The sequence below is a fragment of the Apus apus genome, chromosome 5, assembly GCF_020740795.1.
Source record: "Apus apus isolate bApuApu2 chromosome 5, bApuApu2.pri.cur, whole genome shotgun sequence".
In the NCBI taxonomy this organism is placed as follows: domain Eukaryota; kingdom Metazoa; phylum Chordata; class Aves; order Apodiformes; family Apodidae; genus Apus; species Apus apus.
The window spans coordinates 54,583,914-54,604,444 of NC_067286.1; the positions used below are offsets into that span (position 1 = coordinate 54,583,914).

Genomic DNA, 20,531 nt, shown 5'->3' on the forward strand with positions numbered 1-20,531 from the left:
AAATTCTTAAGCACTTAATTCCTGACAATGTGCAGGTATGTTATATCTTTCATCATCTTAAAATATTATTATGTTGAAAGCACATGTTTTAGTACGTTTTGAAATGGGCATAGTTGGCTTTCTACTGTATTTCAGTTAGAACTTTCTTTGCTGAGATGTTGTTTTTATTTCCTATCAGGGAACTGCTGGTAATTGCTGTTAGCATTTGGAGTAATTGTTGTTAGGATTTGACATGATATTTGGCTGCTAAGCAAGTTACTGACCTAGCTCTAAAATAAATTTCTTTTTTCTTCCTCCCCAAAACATTGTTGCTATCCTAATTCACCATTTCTATTTGTCTATGTCATGTCACATGAGGTGCCTAAATTTCACAGGCATGTGGGACTAAGTGTTGTTTATACCAGAAAACGAGGTAAACTATGCACAACATTGGAAAGCAGAGTTTTTCATGGAATAATAAAGAAATAACACATCTTTCACTCCTCCCCACCCCTCCAAGACCCTCCAAACAAACCATACACAGGGGGTGGGACTTACTATTAAAATTGATTAAGAAATTGATCTCAAGAAAACCACCAAAAAATCCTGTTGGTATTTGGTGAAACTTGCTTATCTTGTAATGACTACTGGAATTCTTAATGCTCTGTGGCAATTTGGGCTGATTTTAGTTGTTAGTTAGCTATTCAGGACCTCGGTTTGCATCTCAGGAGTTACCTGCATTGTTAAAACCCTCCCTATGAATAGACTTCTCAAAAAGACTTGCTATATTCCCCATCCTACTTCTAGTTTTGAAGAGAATGGAGAACACAGAAACCTGGTTTAGTGTTGCCATCAAGGCATGTTTTTATGTAAGCTTTTAATTTAAAAATAAATGTTCAGACAAACTGGGACATGCATCCAGTTGTGCTTATAACTTAACTGGAGTTCTTGCATTTGGCTTAGGTTCCATTAGGGTGTGAAATAATTGAGTTTGTAGAAAACCATCGAGGGCTTTTCTTCATGCTTTATCAACTAGTATGTCTTGTCTTTCAAAGCCAACATTGTTAAATTCACCTACTTCATCATTCATAAGCATCTAACAGAAAGCAAGCTGTAATCCCTGGAGTGTTCAGCATGTGTACAGGGAGTGAGGAGAGGGCTGGTACACTCTGGGGAGTAACCAAGTTATTTTACATTTTGGCGGATGATTTTTCTTTTAATTATATTTATCGTAAATGCATGACAGGTAACATTGATTGGCAAGTTATTCAGACTCATGAGTAGTATCTGACTAGAATTACGGGTTGGTGTGTGGAATTTGGGTGTGTTTCAGGAAACAGCACTTCTGCTAATGGCAGATGGTTAGGCTTGATTAGCAGATACTTATTTCAACCAAGTGTGCAAAGTGGCAATATGTATTCAGCCATTCATGAGTTTCTTCAATTTACTGAATATAAATCTTCTGAATGTCACCATGCACTTGAATTTTTTTCTGTAATTAACTGAAGTTTGATCTCACCACAGCAGTGCTTCCTTTTTTTCAGAGATGTTGTTACACATATTTAAAACCAATTCTAAAGTTTTCAAATGCAATTTAAAATGTTGCACAACAAGTTTGGTTTTCTGCTATGGTAATGGATTCAGGTACACTGTAAGGGCTAGGAAATTCAAGATTTTTCTGTCAGCTTTCTAGCAAGAGGCTTTCTTTGTGTTTAAAATTGGGTTTGCCGTCATATTAACTGTATGTGTGCCAAAAGGCTGCTTTGTTTGGTTTCTCCCTTCCCTTGGTAGGACGATTTTTTTCCTTTGTCTATTTCATTATCCTCCCTGTCATTTTTCTCCCTTATTTTCAGGTGGAAATTTTATTTCATTAGCTCAAGCCCATTTCAGCTTGTTTCACTTGTCATTTCCTGTATAAGCATTCCTGTTTTCGACTTTATGGTACATTGCCTTTAAAGTATTTATTCAGTTAGCACTTTTCACTTTTCTATTGTTAAACATTTTAATATAGTCTAAAAATCCTTATTTCTCTTAAATATTATTTCAAATATATTACCAAGGATTTTAAAAAATTAATATTTATTCAAAGAAAGTTGACTTTGATAAAATTCCTTATAAAGCAGGAGCTCAGGTGTCGGGTGGTCTTGGTCCACTTCTGAAAAATAATTAGATAATTAGGTGCCTGGATTATTTCCTGTTGATCAACTCATGATGTTGATCGCTGATCATCATTAGACTCCTGATGTACAGCTGGAAAAGGTGTTATTGGAAGTAATTTCAGTGCCTCAGGTTGTTTAGTTTGTTAAAATTATGCCAAATACAACAGGCTTTTTTTTTAAAACTTCATTATCAGTCCTTAAAATCTCCCATATTAAATGTTTGACAGTTAAATGCCATTACTTTCTCCACAAAACCACAATGTAATCTTGTAGTTAGGAGAGAGCTGCCACCAGCAGTAGCCCTCAGCACTGCATTCTCCAACGACTGCAGCTTTCAGAGGGGATTAGTGTGTGAATCACCTATTTGGAGCTTCTCTTCAGGACTGACAAACACGGGCTTCTCATTCCTTTCAGGCTCTCTTAAGCGGCGGGATTGGCTGTGGTTTTTTTGGTTGGTTGGTTTTGAGGTCTTTTTTGTTTTGTTTTTATTACCATTGAATTAGTCTGATAATGGCTCATTTGATTCTAAAGCCCTTAATGTGTTTTCCATCAAAGGGAAGAAAATACTGCTTTAAAAGACTCATAATCCAATGAAAAGCTGCTCATTTGAATGAACATTTAGCCAAGAGATTTTTTTTAATGTATAAAGCAAAACTTTTAAATGTTGTGTACTTTCACTTAATGAATTCCATTATCTTGCTCCCTCCCTGCTTCTGTATCATGATTAAAACTGTTTTTGTACAAAAGCTGTCACAGGTAAAAGAGCTTTTATCTTAAGTGGGGTTATGGTTAGATTCAGTCTGCAGATCAGCATAAAAGTGTTAGTGCTTTATTGAAAATACAGAATTTGAATGTTCATTGCTCACTGGGACTTGTTTGCTGGAAAAAAAGCTTCTTTAAATAAAACAACTGGAGTACCTGAATGTCCACAAATTTGAACTACTTGACACAAAGTACAGTGCAGCTTCCTTTTCAATTTTGAGTACAAAATGTGCCACATATGTATGATTTTGAGCATTGTTTTAAACCTTACTTTCTGTCAGTATATAGGGAAGTAGTTCTCATATTCTGGGTGCCAGTCTTTCTCAGGTCTTTACTGAATGTGAAACAGCAGTTTGGAACAGTGCAGTTCCTTCAGAGAAATGAAAATTTCCAATCCATAATCCCCAATTACAAATTTCTGTTATCTGAAGAACAGCCAAAAGGTATTTCTGGCAGCAGCTCAGTTCCTTGAAAGCAAAGGAGTGAACATAGCCAGTAATTTCATCTGGTCCTCATTTCCACCACCTCCCGAATGCCTCGACTGCTATCGAGTGTTGTGCTGCATAAAGGCATCTGATTCAGACAAGGGTCGTGATTTGGAAGTTTTAAGTCCACTCTACCAGTCCTGCTTGAGATTTCACTTGTGCATCCACCTACCGTTCTCAGCTCGCTGTATAAATGGTCTTGTACAAAACAACTTCACTATGGTAATAGCTGCTTGGAATAGTGTTCTTTTCTTCCAATCCTTGTGGAAGCTCGAAGTACCAGTAAAATATTTTTAATTATTGATCAGGAGTTGTTTGTTGTTTGGAATTTGTGGGCTTTGTTCTTGTAGATCAGGCTGAAAGTCCATCTAATCCTCAGTGTTCTATGTCTGACAGGAAATGTGTGAAGTTAAAAAAAATCTTTTGAGAACTACCTGTAGGAGTGTTTACAGGTATAATAGATGGTAATTAGAGAGGGACCTTAAACTTACAGCTGAGTTCTTTTGTAGTAAGCCTGCATTCTTTTGTGGGCTTCACATCACTTACATGTGTATCCCTTTATCTTTGTTAGTGAGATGAAGAGCGGAAGTTTGTCCCTCTCCTCTGCCACTTAAAATGTTTAAATATCATACTCACTCAAGACTAATACAAGAACTTTTGTTTTTCCATGAGTGTTCTTAATGGCTTTGTTTTCTGTGGTCATCTTTCTTCTTTTAGGCATTTCTTTGCCAAAATAAATGGGTTCTACAGTATCAATAATGTTCCAAAAGAAACAATATAAACAGCAGAATGTTTTATGTATTTTCTAGTCCAGTGTATGCATACAACAATATCTTGCCTGCTTTGAATTATCTGCAGCCAAACTCCTGGGGTTGCTAGCTATAGTATAAAATATGTTGCATGTTGTATGTAATTATAGTACTTTCTTGAATTGCTCAAGTTTATTTTTAAGTGCTGCTAGAGGTAATAGCTTTAATTAAATTTTTCCGTTTGTGAGCTTGAAGATTTTCTCCCAGCACCACCCCATTATTTCCAGTATTGGGTATTGGGATAGAACACTGGTAACTGGGAGAATGTAATCCCAAAGTATCCATTACAAAACTGTAATGAGTCTGTCAAATAACAGAAATGCAATAAAAAAAATGTATGTAACCCAGGAAAGTACTCCTTGCTTGGGATTAGGATTATAATTCAACCATTTCAAAAGAGGGAATGGAATTTTTTCTAATGTAAGACAGTCTTTTGTAATCTCCTTTCTAATTTTCTGTGATTGTTTTAGGTTCTTTTTAAGGACTTGATTGTTAGTTCTGGAACAAGTGCTGATTCTGGTAAATCCATGTTTCAACAGATCATGTCCTTTTTCCAGTGCTTTGTAGTCCCTCTGCCTTCATGTTTAGTGATTTCCATTTCTATTACTCAAGATACTGAATTCTGCTTATTATGCTTTGAAAAAAAGCTGCCAAGGCACTATCAACTGAAACATCTAAGAAAACACATTGCAAGATACAGATTTCCTCATGTTGAAGTACAACTACATGGTGCAAATTACAAAGTTTCACTGAAGCTTTGATGTGCTTGCTTTTCTAGTGGACATAATGATTTTAAATATGCTGCTACTTGCTTTTGACCAGCAGAAAGGGCCTATGTTCTCAATATGCTCTAAGTTCTGGGTAGCACCCTAGTTCACAGTTAAATGTTGTTTTTCCTTATCGTTAAAAACCCTAGTCTGTCTGTAGGTTTGCAGACACACTTCATAAGAGAGATCATCTACTTGTAAGCAGAAGTCACATTCCCTTCTCAGACTTCTACCCTACAGCAGTGTCTTAAGGAAGCAGTTACTTTTAGCACACGATTTGTAGGGTTTCTTTGCTATGACCTTGTTCTGCACATAATCTTTCTCTTCTATATGGTGGTCTGTGTATTCTTTAACTTAAACCTCTGTGTTTCTGTATGTGAAGGTCTAGCTGCCCATTTAAAATGAAAGGAATTTCTTTTACTGGTGTGTGTGCACATAGTCTGGTAGTAATGGGTCTGACAGTTTACAGAAAAAAAAACCCTGTTTTTTCTATTAATGAAATGGGGAGCTGTCAACCAAGCAAAACTGGTACCTCTGCTGAGTCTTTATATATGAACAAGAAAGTGCTCAGACAGTTGTGATGCATTTTATCTCCTGTATGTGTTTTTGCAAACTATTGACCATGTCTCTTGTTTTCTGCTTTCAAAATGATGTAACATAGTGAGTTTTACTGACCACAAATTGTGTTTTGTGGTAGAAATTGTATCAACTGTTCCTCCTGTCAAGACATGGCTGAAAAACTTAAAACTTCAAGCTTTATTTCATTTCCAGTCTGTACTAGAAAGCAGCTGTTCTGTGTGACTTCTCTGGGTCACCTACTTACCCTGCCTGGCCTGTGATGCCACAATTGCAATGAAAAACTACAAATGTAATTTTTGTATTTGAAGGAACATAAAATAAATGTTAACCAGAGAAAAGATCTACAGTCCTACAATGCAAAAATATTAATGTATTATGTAATACTGAACGTATGTTCAGGCACATAAATTGGAAAACACTGAACTTCAATTTTTTGTTTTTACTTTTCCTTGTTCTAGTTTTCTTAAATCAGGCAAAATTTGTTTAATATGAAGACAGAAAAATCTGAATTTGTTAGAACATAACTGTATTTTAGCTCTTTAGCTATGCTGTACTTAAAAAAAAAAAAAAAAAGGTGGTTTCTCAGGTTGGTATAGTCTTTCCTGGGTGCAGAAAGATGCCACATTCTGGCTGAGAAGCAAGCGGGGTTGGAGGGAGGACACTTAGTGGTGTGAACAATTGATATACAATGAGCTCATTTACCTTTAACTAGCAGTAAGAATGGCTGAAGACATACCTGAAGCTTTAAAGGAATCAGGTTTTCTACAAAGTTGACTGTTTAAATTTTAGGTTTTGCAGCCAATCATCTTGTGTTCTGCTAAGGCAGTTGGTAGCTGAGTATCTGGTCTTTCCCTGGCTGTTTCAAACTGAAATGTGGACTGAAAGTGCTGCTTTTCAGAGAGTGAGATACTAGTATAGTTAGTCTGATAATTAAAACACGACTGGTATCAATTACACAGTGGCAAGAAACATACTTCATACTTATCAGTAAGATCATGTGGCGAGGTCACAGTCTAAGATGATGTTGAAAATTTTAAAATGAATAGTTATTTTTGTGTCGGTACTGTTAAAATACAAGGGATAGAGCTTGCCTCTCTGGGTTGCTTTTCTAAGTTGATCTAACAGTTATCCTGGGATTGAAAGGATGGAAGTTCTGAAAAACCTAAAGAAAACAAAAAGATGATGCCTCAGGCCCAGAGGCTTGTCTTGCTACCAATAGTAACTACTTTGAGACTTATCTAGTGTATTTTTCAATTTCACAAAAAAAGGGCAGTTGGATAAACAATGCAGATTTAGGCATAAAATATGCCGTTACACTCTTTGTGCAACCCAGTGTCAGGAATTGCTGGACATCAAATCCAAACATAAAACAGAAATTCTTTGTGATTCTGAAAAACTATGCTCCTGCTCCAGTGTAAGACCAGAAACAGTACTCATTTAAAGTGTGATTACTGATCAAGGTGTTTGTATTGAATAAAGAGTCTTAAGATTACAGTAGTGCTACTGTTGAGAAAGAAATTCTGTGAAAATTGACATCAATAGTGACTAGCAAATGGGACAGGGGTGTCCCGGGCTTTTATTTGCTTTTTAGGTTTTTTTGTTTGTTTTGGTGTTGGAGATGTTTTTTTATTTTGTTTTGCTTTTTAGACATTGCTAAGTAGATAGTGCCAAATGTTAGTTTTAGAATAATTGTAAGGAGTCTCGGCTGAATAACTGTGACCTTTCCATGGTCGTTGGGAAGAGAGCACCACAATTGCACAGTTATGGAAACTTTTACCTAATGGCAGTCTCTTGACATATGTCAGTTAACTTCAGCAATTGGATGTTGGGATTATTGCTTAATCAAAGTGGAAAGGGATGTAGGAGTCACCATGCACTTAACTGAAAGAATGTAGCCAGATAGTTGTGGGCATTTGGATGAATATCAGTGACTTTTCAGGGCATTTCAGAGTTGCTCTGCAGATGTGCGTACATTCTCTGCACAAAAATTGGTCTGGCTCAATTCAGCTTCTTACCCACCTTCTATTTTCTCTTGTACTGAAATCATATTTTCAAACCTTAAAAGCAGGGATTATCTTGATTTGATGGCAAGTACTCCAGACAAGTACAACAAGAGATTTGAGGTCTGGACACTTGAAATCTGTTGATGAACTCTCTGAAAGGGTGGGAAAATCCAAACAAACAAAACACAGTTCCTTACACAAACTGAAAGTCTGTTATTTCTAAAGAATACCTCTCTCTGCTAGAGTAACAAGGATGACTGAGGTGCTTACAATAGTTAAACCACATCAAAATAAATTAGGAGGGAGGTGGCTTGCCTTGTGAGGGTGTTTCTTGTCTCAGTTGCCAGTCTTTAAATTCTGAGTTTATTAGTAATTATGGCTTTAATCCTTCCTTTCCTTTGAGATTAGTGTGTTATAAAATCACTGTAAATGTATGTCCATTATTTGTATGATTATAACCTCTGTTTAGGCTTTGGATTTCATGGAGTTACACATTCATAGCACAGTATCCCTAAGTAAAAATGTGTTGTTATGCTTCAGGTTGAACGACTTTCCATTTTACAGTTAATTGGGAAAAGGTGACAACTCCCAAACACTTTGTAGATCTGAGACTTTTTACTCTGAGATTTTGAGGTCATAGATTTGGCTGGCTTTCAGTATGTAAACTACTCTAAATACTCTCTTTTTCCAGGAGAAATTATTATTTGCTATAATTATTAATCCAAACAGACGAAAGTATTTGTATTCAGTTACAAAATGTGTGTGTGGCTTGAAGTACTCTCAGCTTGTTCACAACACTGGACAGGAATTATTGTTTATTTGCTGAAAAGTTGTTCTATTTAGGAAAACTTGTAATAAAGCACCTTCTTTCTAGTTCTTTAAGTCTTTACTCTCCGAGGTCTCTTGGTGACACACAAGTCTGTAACTGGTTGTAGTTCCTTTCATGTGTGCTACATTTTGTTCTGTACCTTGTTCAAGGCTATTACTTTACAGTGTTGTTTTTTTCTGGAATCAATCTTCAGAGCAATTCAAGGTACAAAACTTAAAAAAAAAAAAAAAAAAAAAAAGCCAGCTGCTTTAAACCAGTACATCCTCCAGGTTTAATGTGACAAAAGTGCTTTTGAAAGCAACTTCTCTTGGAGAAAGAAGGAACTACTCCAGCTTTCGTTATCTTAAGGAGCAGTTTGTCAGGCACTTAATGGAGGGCAGCTCATTATATTTAACTTATCAACTGGACTGTTGTTATCTGTTATAAGTGCAATTTATTGCATGTGCATGTCTTAGGTTTTGTGTGTGTATTCAGTAGTGCCACTTGAAATCCATTGTTTGGTGGTACTTCGTGCTGATTGTGTTTAAGGAAATTTTGGCATTTTATGATACTCTAAGGAAAAGGATGAGCCATCAGCTGGAATAAGTGGGAGTAAACGGCAGAAATGTTTACAAGGCAATCTAGTCTTACTCTTTTTTTTAACGTGCCACTAATGTCTTAGCAGTTAATACCTAAAAATAAAAAACTCATTATGGAGAAACAGAAAATGAGTTATGGTGTTAATTTATGCAGACTTTGTGTGGTATGTTTGCATTTCTTGTCTTAAGCTTACTGCTGTAGTTACGTTGCCATTTTAATTGTGCATGAATCTTTTGCTGCCGTCAAAATACGGAACTGCTTTCTTTACCTCTGGCCAGTTACTTTAGTATTTTCTAAGTATTGAAAGTTAAGGTCCTGATCCTGAAAGATTTTTCTGTGTATAAGGATCTTTTGCTGCGTATACTGTAATTTCACATGCATCAGTCATCTTAACTGCTCATGAGATTACTTAAGCGAACAGTGAGAATTTTGTGGCATCAAGGCTAAAGCTCTGTAGAATTTTAAAAGCATAACTTCTGTTCTCTAACTTTTGAAATGTTAACCATAGGAGGTATTTTAATTTGTCAACATATGAACATTTAAAAACGTGTTTATAAACACGTGCTTGTGTTTTAGGACATACAAACGGGGAGAAAAATAAAGGCTACTACAATATAACTCACAACTAATTATTTTCACTTTTCAGATGTTCCTCCTGCTGATCAAGAAAAGCTTTTTATCCAGAAGTTACGACAATGTTGTGTACTTTTTGACTTTGTTTCTGATCCACTAAGTGACCTAAAGTGGAAGGAAGTAAAACGAGCAGCTTTAAGTGAAATGGTAGAATACATCACACACAATCGCAATGTGATAACAGAACCTATTTACCCTGAAGTAGTACATATGGTAAGTGATTTAATAATGAAAACTATTTTGAATTTTTTGATTCACTGTTGCTTCTTCATCTGTATTGATTTATCTTAAGAAAACTTACTGAAATCTTCAAAAACTTCAACTCTGTTTACACATCTGCCAAATGGTATTGTAACAGTGCTTTAAAGTCCCATTGCTAGTGTTGATTCCTCTTCTTTGTGAGACAGAAACTCAATATATATGAAGCAGAAGTCAGTTATGGTGTAAATTGGTAAAAATAGAATCTTGTCTTTAAAAATAATGGTGGGGGCGTGGCCTTTTTTCCCCACAAATTTTTTTTGAATGGGTAGTTATAAAAATAAGGAGGAAAGTTAAATAATTTAGCTGTTAAAAAAAACATGTAGATTGTAAAACTGAGCATTTGAAAAAAATTGAGAAGATTAGAATTACAGCCACCTGAGCAAGTTTGACATTTAATCTTATTTAAATCTATTCAGTACCAGTGATCAATTTTATTCTGTATTCAGAGGTGAGAATGAGTCAGACCTTATTTAGTACACAGAATGGCAGGTAAGGGTTCTTCTGGAACAAGCAGATGTTCAGATCTGTGTTGTTTCTCCCTGCTTACTCTCCGAATCCTAGCTAGACAGACCTGGTTTAGCTTTCTGTTTTGCCCATGTCCACTCGAGAGGAGACAGCTGTGAAATGGCAAGAGAGTCTTTCAGCTCTCATTGTGGGACTAGACAGGAGTTGCCTGGTGTAGTAGTTGGGGGTTGAGGTCTGTAGCTGTTGTCTGCAGTGTACTGAGAACAGAAAGCATCTTTTAAAACAGTTACTACTAAGCCTACCAGAAACTCCTGATCATGTGTGACACGATGACTTTTCCTGAGACTTTGTAGTTTGGGGTGAATTTTCAGAGGGAATAAGAAAACAGTGCATCTTCAACATAGCTGTGAACTCAGTCAAATTTTGAAGTCCTCCTGCCAAATCAGAGACTTGGAACCTTCTTCAAAGATTCTAAAGGTTTATAGTATGAAAGATGTTGCTTATTCTGAAAACTGCTTGTTCAAAGTCAGCCATAAATTTTTACAGAAGTTTTTTTTCATGAGAACTTCTGAGTATATGAGTATTGTGTGTAACTCTAGATGTCAAACATGTATACAAAGCATTGAGAATGGTTAATGAGGAGATCTGTGATCATGGCTTTTCCCATGTCTTGATAGCTTACTTTTATCTCTGGATTTGCTAACTGATTGTTTTGGAAAACTTGAAATTGACTGGTGAAGGGACAGTTACGAAGGAGAATAAGCTTGATGAGACTTCATTTCAGTAAAATACAGTTCACAATGGGTTCTTAAATATCTATGTCAGACATTAGTGTTTGCATAAGAAGTCTTAACTGTTTTAATTTCATAACTTTTGCCTTATGAGCCTGCTTTATCTTCCTCCCTCAAACACTTATGACCAGAATACATTTGGTTTAAGAGAATATGTACTTTCTTCACTTTCAGATGCATCTAATGGTAATAAAGTTTGCACTTTGATCAGTTTAATAAATCTTGGTGTGGAATTTGGCTGCTGTCTTAATCATAAGTGTTTTGCTGAGGGCACACAGCATCTATTTGACAGTTCTTTTGGAGAATTGAAAATGCGTTTTATGTGCAGGGTTCTGAAGGATGCAGGGTTTCCTTGCATGGGACTTAAACAGCACTGCAGTTGACACTGTCAGTGGGTACACCTGGACAAGTATTTTGATGTTAAATTGACCTAGCAATATTTTCAGGTTGCTTTTATGGAACAGCTTGCTTTTGATCATCTGTTTTGAAGCAACTGTATTCTTCCTGCAGTAATATTATCAGCTTCTTTCTTTCAGGCATGTATGTGTAGATGTACTTTTACTAAGTTGTAGTAGTGGCTGTAAGTTGATTGTGTGAATTTTAAGGAAAAATAAATCTTATGTCTTTGTGTACTTTAAGACTCTTCCAAGAGATATTGGTAAGTTGTGTGATGATACTGCCATTGAATTATATTAATAAAGAATTGTGTTTTCAGTAAAATTTGATTCGGATTTGAGGGTGGTTTTCATTTGGAAAGCTTGTGGAATTGGTATAGGAATTATGACCTTTCTGTGCCATTCGTTTCATCCTCACAATTTGGAGGTTTCTCATTTATGTATGAGTATATATAGATATACATGCATGTATATGTGTGTGTGTATAGTCTTTTCATTTTTTAGCATATTATTTAAGCCAAACACTAAGGGCAATGAATTTCACAAGTTATGTGAATAATAATCATCATCATCATCAATATTTTCCTTTTCAGTTGCTTCAAATTGTCGTTCTTTCTGACAAGAGGAGCATCTGCTTTATCAATTTCTTGTGTATTCTTCATAATCCACTCCATCCTCATCCTTCTTTTTTTCCTTCAAGTGTCCTGGGCTAATTTATAATAAGATTTTGTCTTTCAGCTATATATTCATCTAGTGTCTTAGTTCAGTTTTTTAAAGTTAACAGTCTCCTTTTCAAATGAATTTCTAAAATTGATTTAATGGTATTCTCCAGAGTGAATCAAGAGTTTATTCCTATTCTTCCTCAAGATCCAGCTGATATGTCCCTCAAATTCCTTTTACATTTTTAAGATGTGACAGGAAAGGAGATGTTTTTCCTAAGCGCATGTATAACAAGTTCTATGTCTCAGGTATAATACAGTAAAGTTGATTAGCCTCAGACCAGAAGTTTACCTCTTCTCAAAACTGCAAGACACATAGTCACATGTCTGAATTATTCTTGTAAATGATAAATGTAGGTTTGTCAGAAGCACAGACATGTAGGGTGTTAGTTTTTTTAGAACTTTGAGAATTGCTAGCTGCACAGAATACAGACCCAAATTAATGCCACTTTCCTTCCCAGGAAAGGACGGGTAATACCTGAATTGTATCTGTTTGAAGTGGGACTATGAAAGTCAACATCAATACAAATACTTCCAAGGCTAGCCAGCTGGGGGGTAGTGAAGAGAGCTGAGAGGAGGCTAGGGTAGTACTGGAGGTGGAGGTCTCCAGGGTTGTAGTGTTCTGAGAAGGAAGGAGATCAAAACCTTGAATAAATATGGCTTACTTATTTCTGTAGTGCTCAGAATAATTTCTAAAGGGATGATGCTGAAATAGTAATTGTGGATGATGAATTAGCATTTTTGTAAAGCATATGGGCTAATATTGCTTGTAAAATTAATAACGTTGAGGAGCAGATTTAATTTTATAACGGGGTATTTTCAGCAACTGAAGCAGTTTTCACTGCAACTTTTCATGCATTATGCAAAAAGAATTGCCCAGTTATACACATGGGAGGCTGATTTTTTTAAAATTATTTTTTTCTTTTAGAGTTTTGTGGGTGTGGTTTTTTGTTTGTGTGGGGTTTTTTTGTTTTTGTTTTTTTTTACTTGGGTCTTTGATCTAGAATAAGATATTATTGTGAACAAAAGTCTACTACTTGTGGCTTTATTTAGCTATGGGGATGGTGTTATTCACATGAATAGAGAAGTCACAGACTTTCAGATCCTGTACCTTAACATTCAGGACTGTTCATGTCAGGCTTCACTCAGGCTGCTCAGCAGAGGGGAGGATGTGTAATGGTATCTGATGCTTATTTGTCTGAAAATATTCTCCTGTGTTACACAAAATGGGCCACCAAAACCAGGGTGTCTAACTGCTATTACAGCAGACATCTCTCTGAAGCATTAAAAATGCAAGTTGTTTGCTTTTCCTTTTCTGTTCTCCCATCCTTGTAAGTTATGTCCCTTGGTGTCAAGTGTTGTCAGTGCTAACAGCACAGATAATTTTGACACACTAGCCCAGTTTTCATAAAGACTGAAATATAACAAATTGGGGAGGGTTGTGGGATTCTCTTGGGGGGGGGGGGGGATCTGGGGAAGGCATGTGTTAAAGTTATGCTGTGTTTACTTAGTACTTCTGTGGGAATTTGGCCTTAGAGGAAATTAAGCTTTGCAGTTTGTGTCTTGTCTGTTTGGCCAAAAGACTAGGAGAAAGCTCACCTGTTTGACAGGTAGATATCTCGCTGATACTAAGTTATCATCAGTTTTCCTAAATTTCAGTGGTTTACTAGACAAGAGATCTTCAAGGTTATGCCTTCACCAAGAGATGCTGCATGTTGATTTGGGCAGTTTTGTGTTCTGTTTGTCAAAGGTATAAAACACAAAATAGACCAAATGGGGCTTTCTTGGTTCCACTGGTCATGGAACAAATTGTTCTGGTTTCAGGTTTTAACTTTTTGCATTTCATATTATCAAAAATAAAAAATACAAAATATACCAAACACTTCACATGACCTCTCCTTTATAGCGAGAGCCTGAGCCTGTTATCTAGAAAAGGCTGAGTCTTCTTCCATCCGCTTAACAATGGTAGCAAGTTTTAAATTTCAGGTCCAGCCTTCCTAGGTTTATTTTCTTGGAAGACCATTGATTATTGTACATTTTCACCATATTTTTTTTAAAAGAGGTTGGAGGTTGTTAGTCACTTGATGTCCATGTTTTTAAAAAGGGGAACATAAAGATTGACAACTGGCTGAACATGAGCCATCTGTGTGCCCTGGTGGCCAAAAAGGCCAATGGCATCCTGGCCTGCATCAGGAATGGTGTGACCAGCAGGACCAGGGAGGTGATCTTACCACTGTATTTGGCCTTGGTGAGGCCACATCTCGAGCACTGTGAAGTTTTGGGCACCGCAGGATATGAAGGACATTGAGGTGCTGGAGAGGGTGCAGAGAAGGGCAACTAGGCTGATTAGGGGTCTGGAGAACAGGTCTTATGAGGAGAGGCTGAGGGAGCTGGAGCTGTTCAGCCTGGAGAAGAGCAGGCTGAGGGGGGACCTCGTTGCTCTCCACATGAAAGGAGGTTGTAGTGAGGTGGTGTTGGCCTCTTCTCCCTAGTGACTAGTGATAGGACCAGAGGGAATGGGGTCAAGTTGCTCCAGAAGAAGTTCAGAATGGATAGTAGGGAAAAATTCTTCACTGAAAGAATGGTGAGACATTGGAACAGGCTGCCCAAGAAAGTGGTGGAGTCACTGTCCCTGGAGGCGTTAAAAAAACAGGTAGATGTGGTGCTTCAGGAGATGGTTTAGTGGTCACAGGGGTGTAGGGCTGATGGTTGGACTTGATCTGGAAGGTCTTTTTCAACCTTAGTGATTCTATGATTCTAAATAGTAATTACTCTGGTATACCAGTCTTGGTCTGTATCAGACTTGTATCTCAGTTGCTGAAATGAAGGAATATTCTGAAGAAAAACAGACCATGAAGCATGAGTTTTCCTTCATGGCAATATGATGTAATTCTTGCAGATTTAGGTGATGCAGTTTGATACTGCCTCCCACTATCTGCTCTGCCATCTGTCAGATGTGAGATGGCAGGACAGCACATACATATGCTCCTTAACCCTGCCAGTTAATAGGTAATTCACAGCATTATTTTAAACTGTGAATGGTGGTGTTAACAAGAAAAAGTCAGAATGTGAAGAGGGAAACATGACATTCTGTTGCTCTTCCCAGAATCTCACCAGAGATGGGTGGAATCATTCCTCTGTAAAGTAGCATATTTAAACTGAGACAGCTTAATCTTTCAGAGCTTTCTTCAAATTATCAGCAGGACAGCTTTGCTGCAATTAAAAAAAAAAAAAAAGGCACAACAAAACCAAAAAGACAAAAATCCCCAAACCAACAAAACTTACCAAAAAACCTCCAAACAAACAAAAAACCCACCTCAATAAAACCTGAGAAGAAAAGACAAATGTGTGTGTGGCACATGTGATTATTGTCTACAATGAAATGTGAGCGTAACAAAGACTGAAATTGTGGCCTAAATAAAAGATTTTTACATGTGATATTGGAGTAGACCTTGCATTCTGATTAGCTACATTATTAAGTAAACTCAAACTTGTAGGTTATAGGGGTTTTGCCTTAAATTGGGCTGTAGTATATACTTGTTGAAAGCATAGTAACCTTTCAGACACTGGAGTAGAAAAATAGTTCTTTTTTTTCCTCAAATACGACATTGCAAGTTCCAGTGGACTTACCTATTTTTTTGTATCTGGGCCTGGAGATGCTGTGTACTGGCATGTTTGCTGAGGTGAGCATTGGCTTTCTTGAAAAGGGTCTTTGAAAGTTGCTGCTATTCCTGGTGATGTAGCCTTTTGCACAGAATTTTCCTTTTTCTGGGAAATCAGCTTCTCTTTCCTGTTGACTCTTACTTTGCCAGACTTGGGAAATGTAATCTTAGATTTTCGCTTAAGTATTAGCAAAAGACACATCTAATCTGTTGCAGTAATAGAGTATCAGTAACAGTGTATGTCCAGCACTTATAGTACATATTTGGAATGGGGTATATGTGTGCCTTACACAGAAGCTACATGCAGCCAGCTGCAGCTGTTTTGGTAACAGTTTTGTGCAGGATGTACATCTCCATTCACCATAGCCACCATTCTCATTGTGAGCAAATGTCTGCCAAAATTTACTTTAAAATATCTTAGTAATTGTATAAAGCATAAAATTTCCTGTGTACTTGAAAGCAGAATTTACTGTTGTAAGCAGGAATAACTCTTAAGAGAATTTCTTTATGGGGCCTAATATACTGAAACATGAAGTGTTAGGACAGTACCTCACTATGGGTTTTTTTGTCAGTCTTCTCATTGTTTCTGCAATGTCTTCAAGCTGGAGAGAGACTGAGGTGTTTGTCTCTGAGAATTGTTTTGAAGTAGCAAAGGCAGTATGGGACCATATACTAATTTGAATTTATCTTTATTTTTTTTCTTCTATACTAGAATACCCTGAGACTGCTTGGTGCTGGCTTGATAATGAGTAATAGACAAAATAGAACAACAAAGTCTCTATTGGGTACACTTGCATGGCTAAATAGATAACATTTTTCTACTTGCTTGGCAATTTGTTTGTCTCCTACCAGAGTCTACCCTACCTAATATTCTGGATTACAAGTGGAATTGAGAAATTAGTCTCTTTTCAGTAGCTGTCTTGCATATACAGGTAAACGACTTTTTCAGGGTATCTTACTGGCACACACAGAAGCCTGTTTCCTGCAACTTAATCAGTAAAGTTTTAATCATTAACTCCTCAGAGTGTGAGAAAGCAACCATCTGAGTTAGCTAGCTGGTTGTTCCTTTCGTGTACATAGAGAAGCCAGCTGGTTTTGTTAGCTGTCTTTTCAGGTGAAAGCTTTAGGATGCTGTAGGCCTTTTAAATCTTTGTACCATTCTAGGTAAGGTTAGTCTTCAGAATGCATGCGGGATTCATCCCAAAAATCATGTAAGATTTTTTATTTCAGTCAACAAATGTGTTTTACTTTGTGTTTGCAGTTAGATGCATTGTGTAAATTGATAGAAATGTTATTTCTGATTATTTTTTTTTAATTTCAAGCTGCATATGTTTACTGATAAAGTTTCTTTGCCTACAACAGGACCTTGTAGAAAGGTTTTCTGTCCATATGACAGCCTGCCTGAGTTCAAAAAGTGTTTGAATGATGCTTTCAGGCACATGGTATGATTCTTGGGGTGCCCTATGCAGGGACAGGAGTTGGACTTGATGATCCTGATGGATCTCTTCTAACTCAGCATATTCTAGGATTCTATGAATGAGTTTTTTGTCTTTTATTAGGTACTTAGTATGTCCTTTGAAACTCTTGTGTGTTGAAGCGGTTTGTAAAGAGTACGGCTTTGTTTTCATACACAGTATGAATGTGTCTAGAGAGCACTTGGAAACACAAAAATAGTTTCTCTGTGTGTATTTATCAACAACTTGAAAGGCAATTTGTCTTTGTAGTCTGCTCCATTTCCATGAGGATGCTAAATGGTTTTCAGGGGTTTGAGAATTCAGATAAGTGAAAGATGAGAGGATTGAGATGTGCAGATCTTCCCACTTGGTGCCCTCCCTGATCTGGGGTAGATGGATGTGGTTTAAGGCAAATACCACTAAGAAGGGGAGGGAGGAATTACTTTTGAAGTGTTGCCTTTTGTGTGTACCCACGGTGTGAAACCGGTAACATTTTACAGAGAGCAGTGGTAAGGTAGCCATTGTCCTGGATCTCTGCTTCTAACTTCCATTTTTGCAGGTTGTTGCAGTGCCTTGTAAAGTGTATATATTAAAAAGTTTCTGTAAAAGCCTCTTACACAATTGCTTGAGCATTTAAAACATGTGTGTGTGTAAAGAGATCAGTGCATTATCTTCATAAAACGTGTCCTTACAGTAGGTTCGTGCTTTAGAGAGAAAAGTGTTCTGCAAGTTAGAAGTCTTTAAAGAAAAATGAATGTACTTCATTATTATTTAAACTTTCATAGCTTGTAGTTTTGCAAATATTAATTAAAATAGTTCCATGTAAGGAGTTCTCAGTCAAAACCAACTTGAAAGTATTTTTGTTTAGTCATTCGCTTGTTTCAAAATTCTGAAAGGCACATGTAATTTCAGTTTGCAGTTAATATGTTTCGAACATTACCACCATCTTCCAATCCAACGGGGGCAGAATTTGATCCAGAGGAAGATGAACCAACCTTAGAAGCTGCATGGCCTCATCTACAGGTATTTAAAACAGAGTAGGAAGTCTTATAAAAAATTTTAAATTCAAGTCCTTGTTCATTGACTCAAAATTGTTTAGTTGTGTTTATCTCAAGTCAGTTACATTTCTCTTCAATGTTTAAAATATTTCTTGAATTTAAACTGGTAATCTCTGAAAAAAAAAAAAATTGGATAGTATATTGGAGGATAAGGCTTGCTTGCAGTACAGATGTTACTGCTTTGGTTTTAAATGAACTTCAGTTTGTGGCTATGAATGCTTTGATCTGACTCTGGCACTGTTCTAGCTTTTAGAGGTCCTGTGACAAACAGAGGAGAACAGAGACTTTTCAAAACACGTACTTCTAGGCGTGATGAATATTAGATTACTGTATGTCATTTGAGTAAAATCTAGTGATGGAGCTCAGCAGAATTATAATGCAGTTTAAAGAACCTTAAGTTCTTGTACTTTGTCAGGAAAGCAAGTCCAAACCTTTTACTGTGTGGTATATAAATAAAAATGTAGTGAAGTTCTGAACAACTGATTGTAATTTTGGTAATAAAGTATTAAATGATTCCTTGTTTAAAAGACTAATACTATTTTGGTTTTTTTTTTCAGCTTGTTTATGAATTTTTCTTAAGATTTTTAGAATCTCCGGATTTCCAACCGAATATAGCTAAGAAATATATTGATCAGAAGTTTGTATTACAGGTGAGGTAAAAAAATAATGTTTAACTTCAAGCTCTAAAATTATTTTACAGTGCATTAGATTTGAGTAAAGTGCATCTCTTCTTTTCCCCTTTGCAGCTTTTAGAGCTCTTTGACAGTGAAGATCCTCGTGAAAGAGATTTTCTTAAAACAACTCTCCACAGAATATATGGGAAATTCTTAGGCCTAAGAGCTTACATCCGGAAACAAATTAATAATATATTTTATAGGTATGTCCGTATCTTTATATTATGGTGCATGTGATCAGGTATACAACTAAAACTACTGCCAGTTCTAAGTAAGTTTATACCCAATACTGTTACATCTAAAAATAATTAATAGCAGTCTGGGAGATTTAAATTGGGTTAGTCGTGCACACAGCGTAACTTTGTCAGCTGAAATTTGAGTTTGCATGTGATTCAGTAAGTGGTTTGGTATCTTCCATCTGTGAGGCGCTTTTTTTTATTACTGGATAGTAGTACTTGTGTTACAGTAGTGCCTCAAAAAATGTAGTTCTTTGCAATGCAGAAGTTGGGCTCAAATAGAAAGACTGGGATATCTGGAATTCATGCAAAGAAACATTTACTGCTTTTTCTTTTCTCAAAAGTGAGACGTACTATTTAGGACATGTGAAGTATTTTCTTAGTTGCCATAGAATAAATTTTATTATTATCTCTGATGCAAAAAGTCTAAAGATGAACAATGAATCCACTCTATTACCAAAGGTCTTTAGAAACGTGTGTCTCCTGCCATTACATCAAGTGTAAATGCAAGATTATGTTGCCTTTTTTTCAGTGTTATAGTTTTAGTACACTTCTCTCTTCTAGAAGTAATTGTTTTATACTCCTTCATCCTCCTTCCTTTTTTCTGTTTTCATCCCAAAATGACTGCATGATACTACCCCTTTAAGAAAATAGCAAAAAGCTGCCACATAGTCATTGCCAGCTCCTGAATGGCACCCAGCAGTACCAGCTGTAGAGGGAGCTTATCATCCCTGTCTGTGGTAACAAGGAAACCTTTAGAAGAGATACAGAGTGGCTACTTTAAAATCATGAGGAAGCCTTCACTATCTTGCAGACCCCTTCTCTTGACTGGATGTATCAAGAGCCAGTATAACTTAAGGAAAAGCAAAAGTGTATCTTTCAAAGATTTAAACTTTTTTCACCACACATAGATTTTTTAAAAATTAAATTAATTCCAAAATGCATAATTTTGTAAAATACCTGAACCAGATGGTACAGCAACATCACAATTTATTATATTGCAATTCTGAACAGTGTTTTTATTTGCCACCCCTCACACTGTACTTTCAGGGATAATGGAAGCAAAATTTTCCAACATGGATAGTTCTGGTGCAAAGCTTTTGAAAGACTAAAAAATGTTCTGGTCACTAGATCAAGTTTGTAATAATTTGTATTAAAACATTTTAAATATAAAATGTAGATGGGAGATTATATCATTTGCATTGTAGAGACTATCCTTCCCTTGCAAGTTG

The 20,531-nt window shown here is 36.4% G+C and overlaps 1 protein-coding gene across 3 annotated transcripts in view; it reads left to right on the plus strand.

The window, feature by feature from the left end:
• Window positions 1-20,531, plus strand: part of PPP2R5C (protein phosphatase 2 regulatory subunit B'gamma) — a 77,493-nt gene that overhangs the window by 40,203 nt on the left and 16,759 nt on the right. For all 3 annotated transcript variants that reach the window (XM_051622582.1, XM_051622585.1, XM_051622583.1), the window contains 4 exons: window positions 9,598-9,797; window positions 18,244-18,354; window positions 18,947-19,039; window positions 19,136-19,266. In XM_051622582.1, coding sequence (XP_051478542.1) covers window positions 9,598-9,797; window positions 18,244-18,354; window positions 18,947-19,039; window positions 19,136-19,266 — 535 coding nt within the window. The remainder of the gene's footprint in view (window positions 1-9,597; window positions 9,798-18,243; window positions 18,355-18,946; window positions 19,040-19,135; window positions 19,267-20,531) is intronic.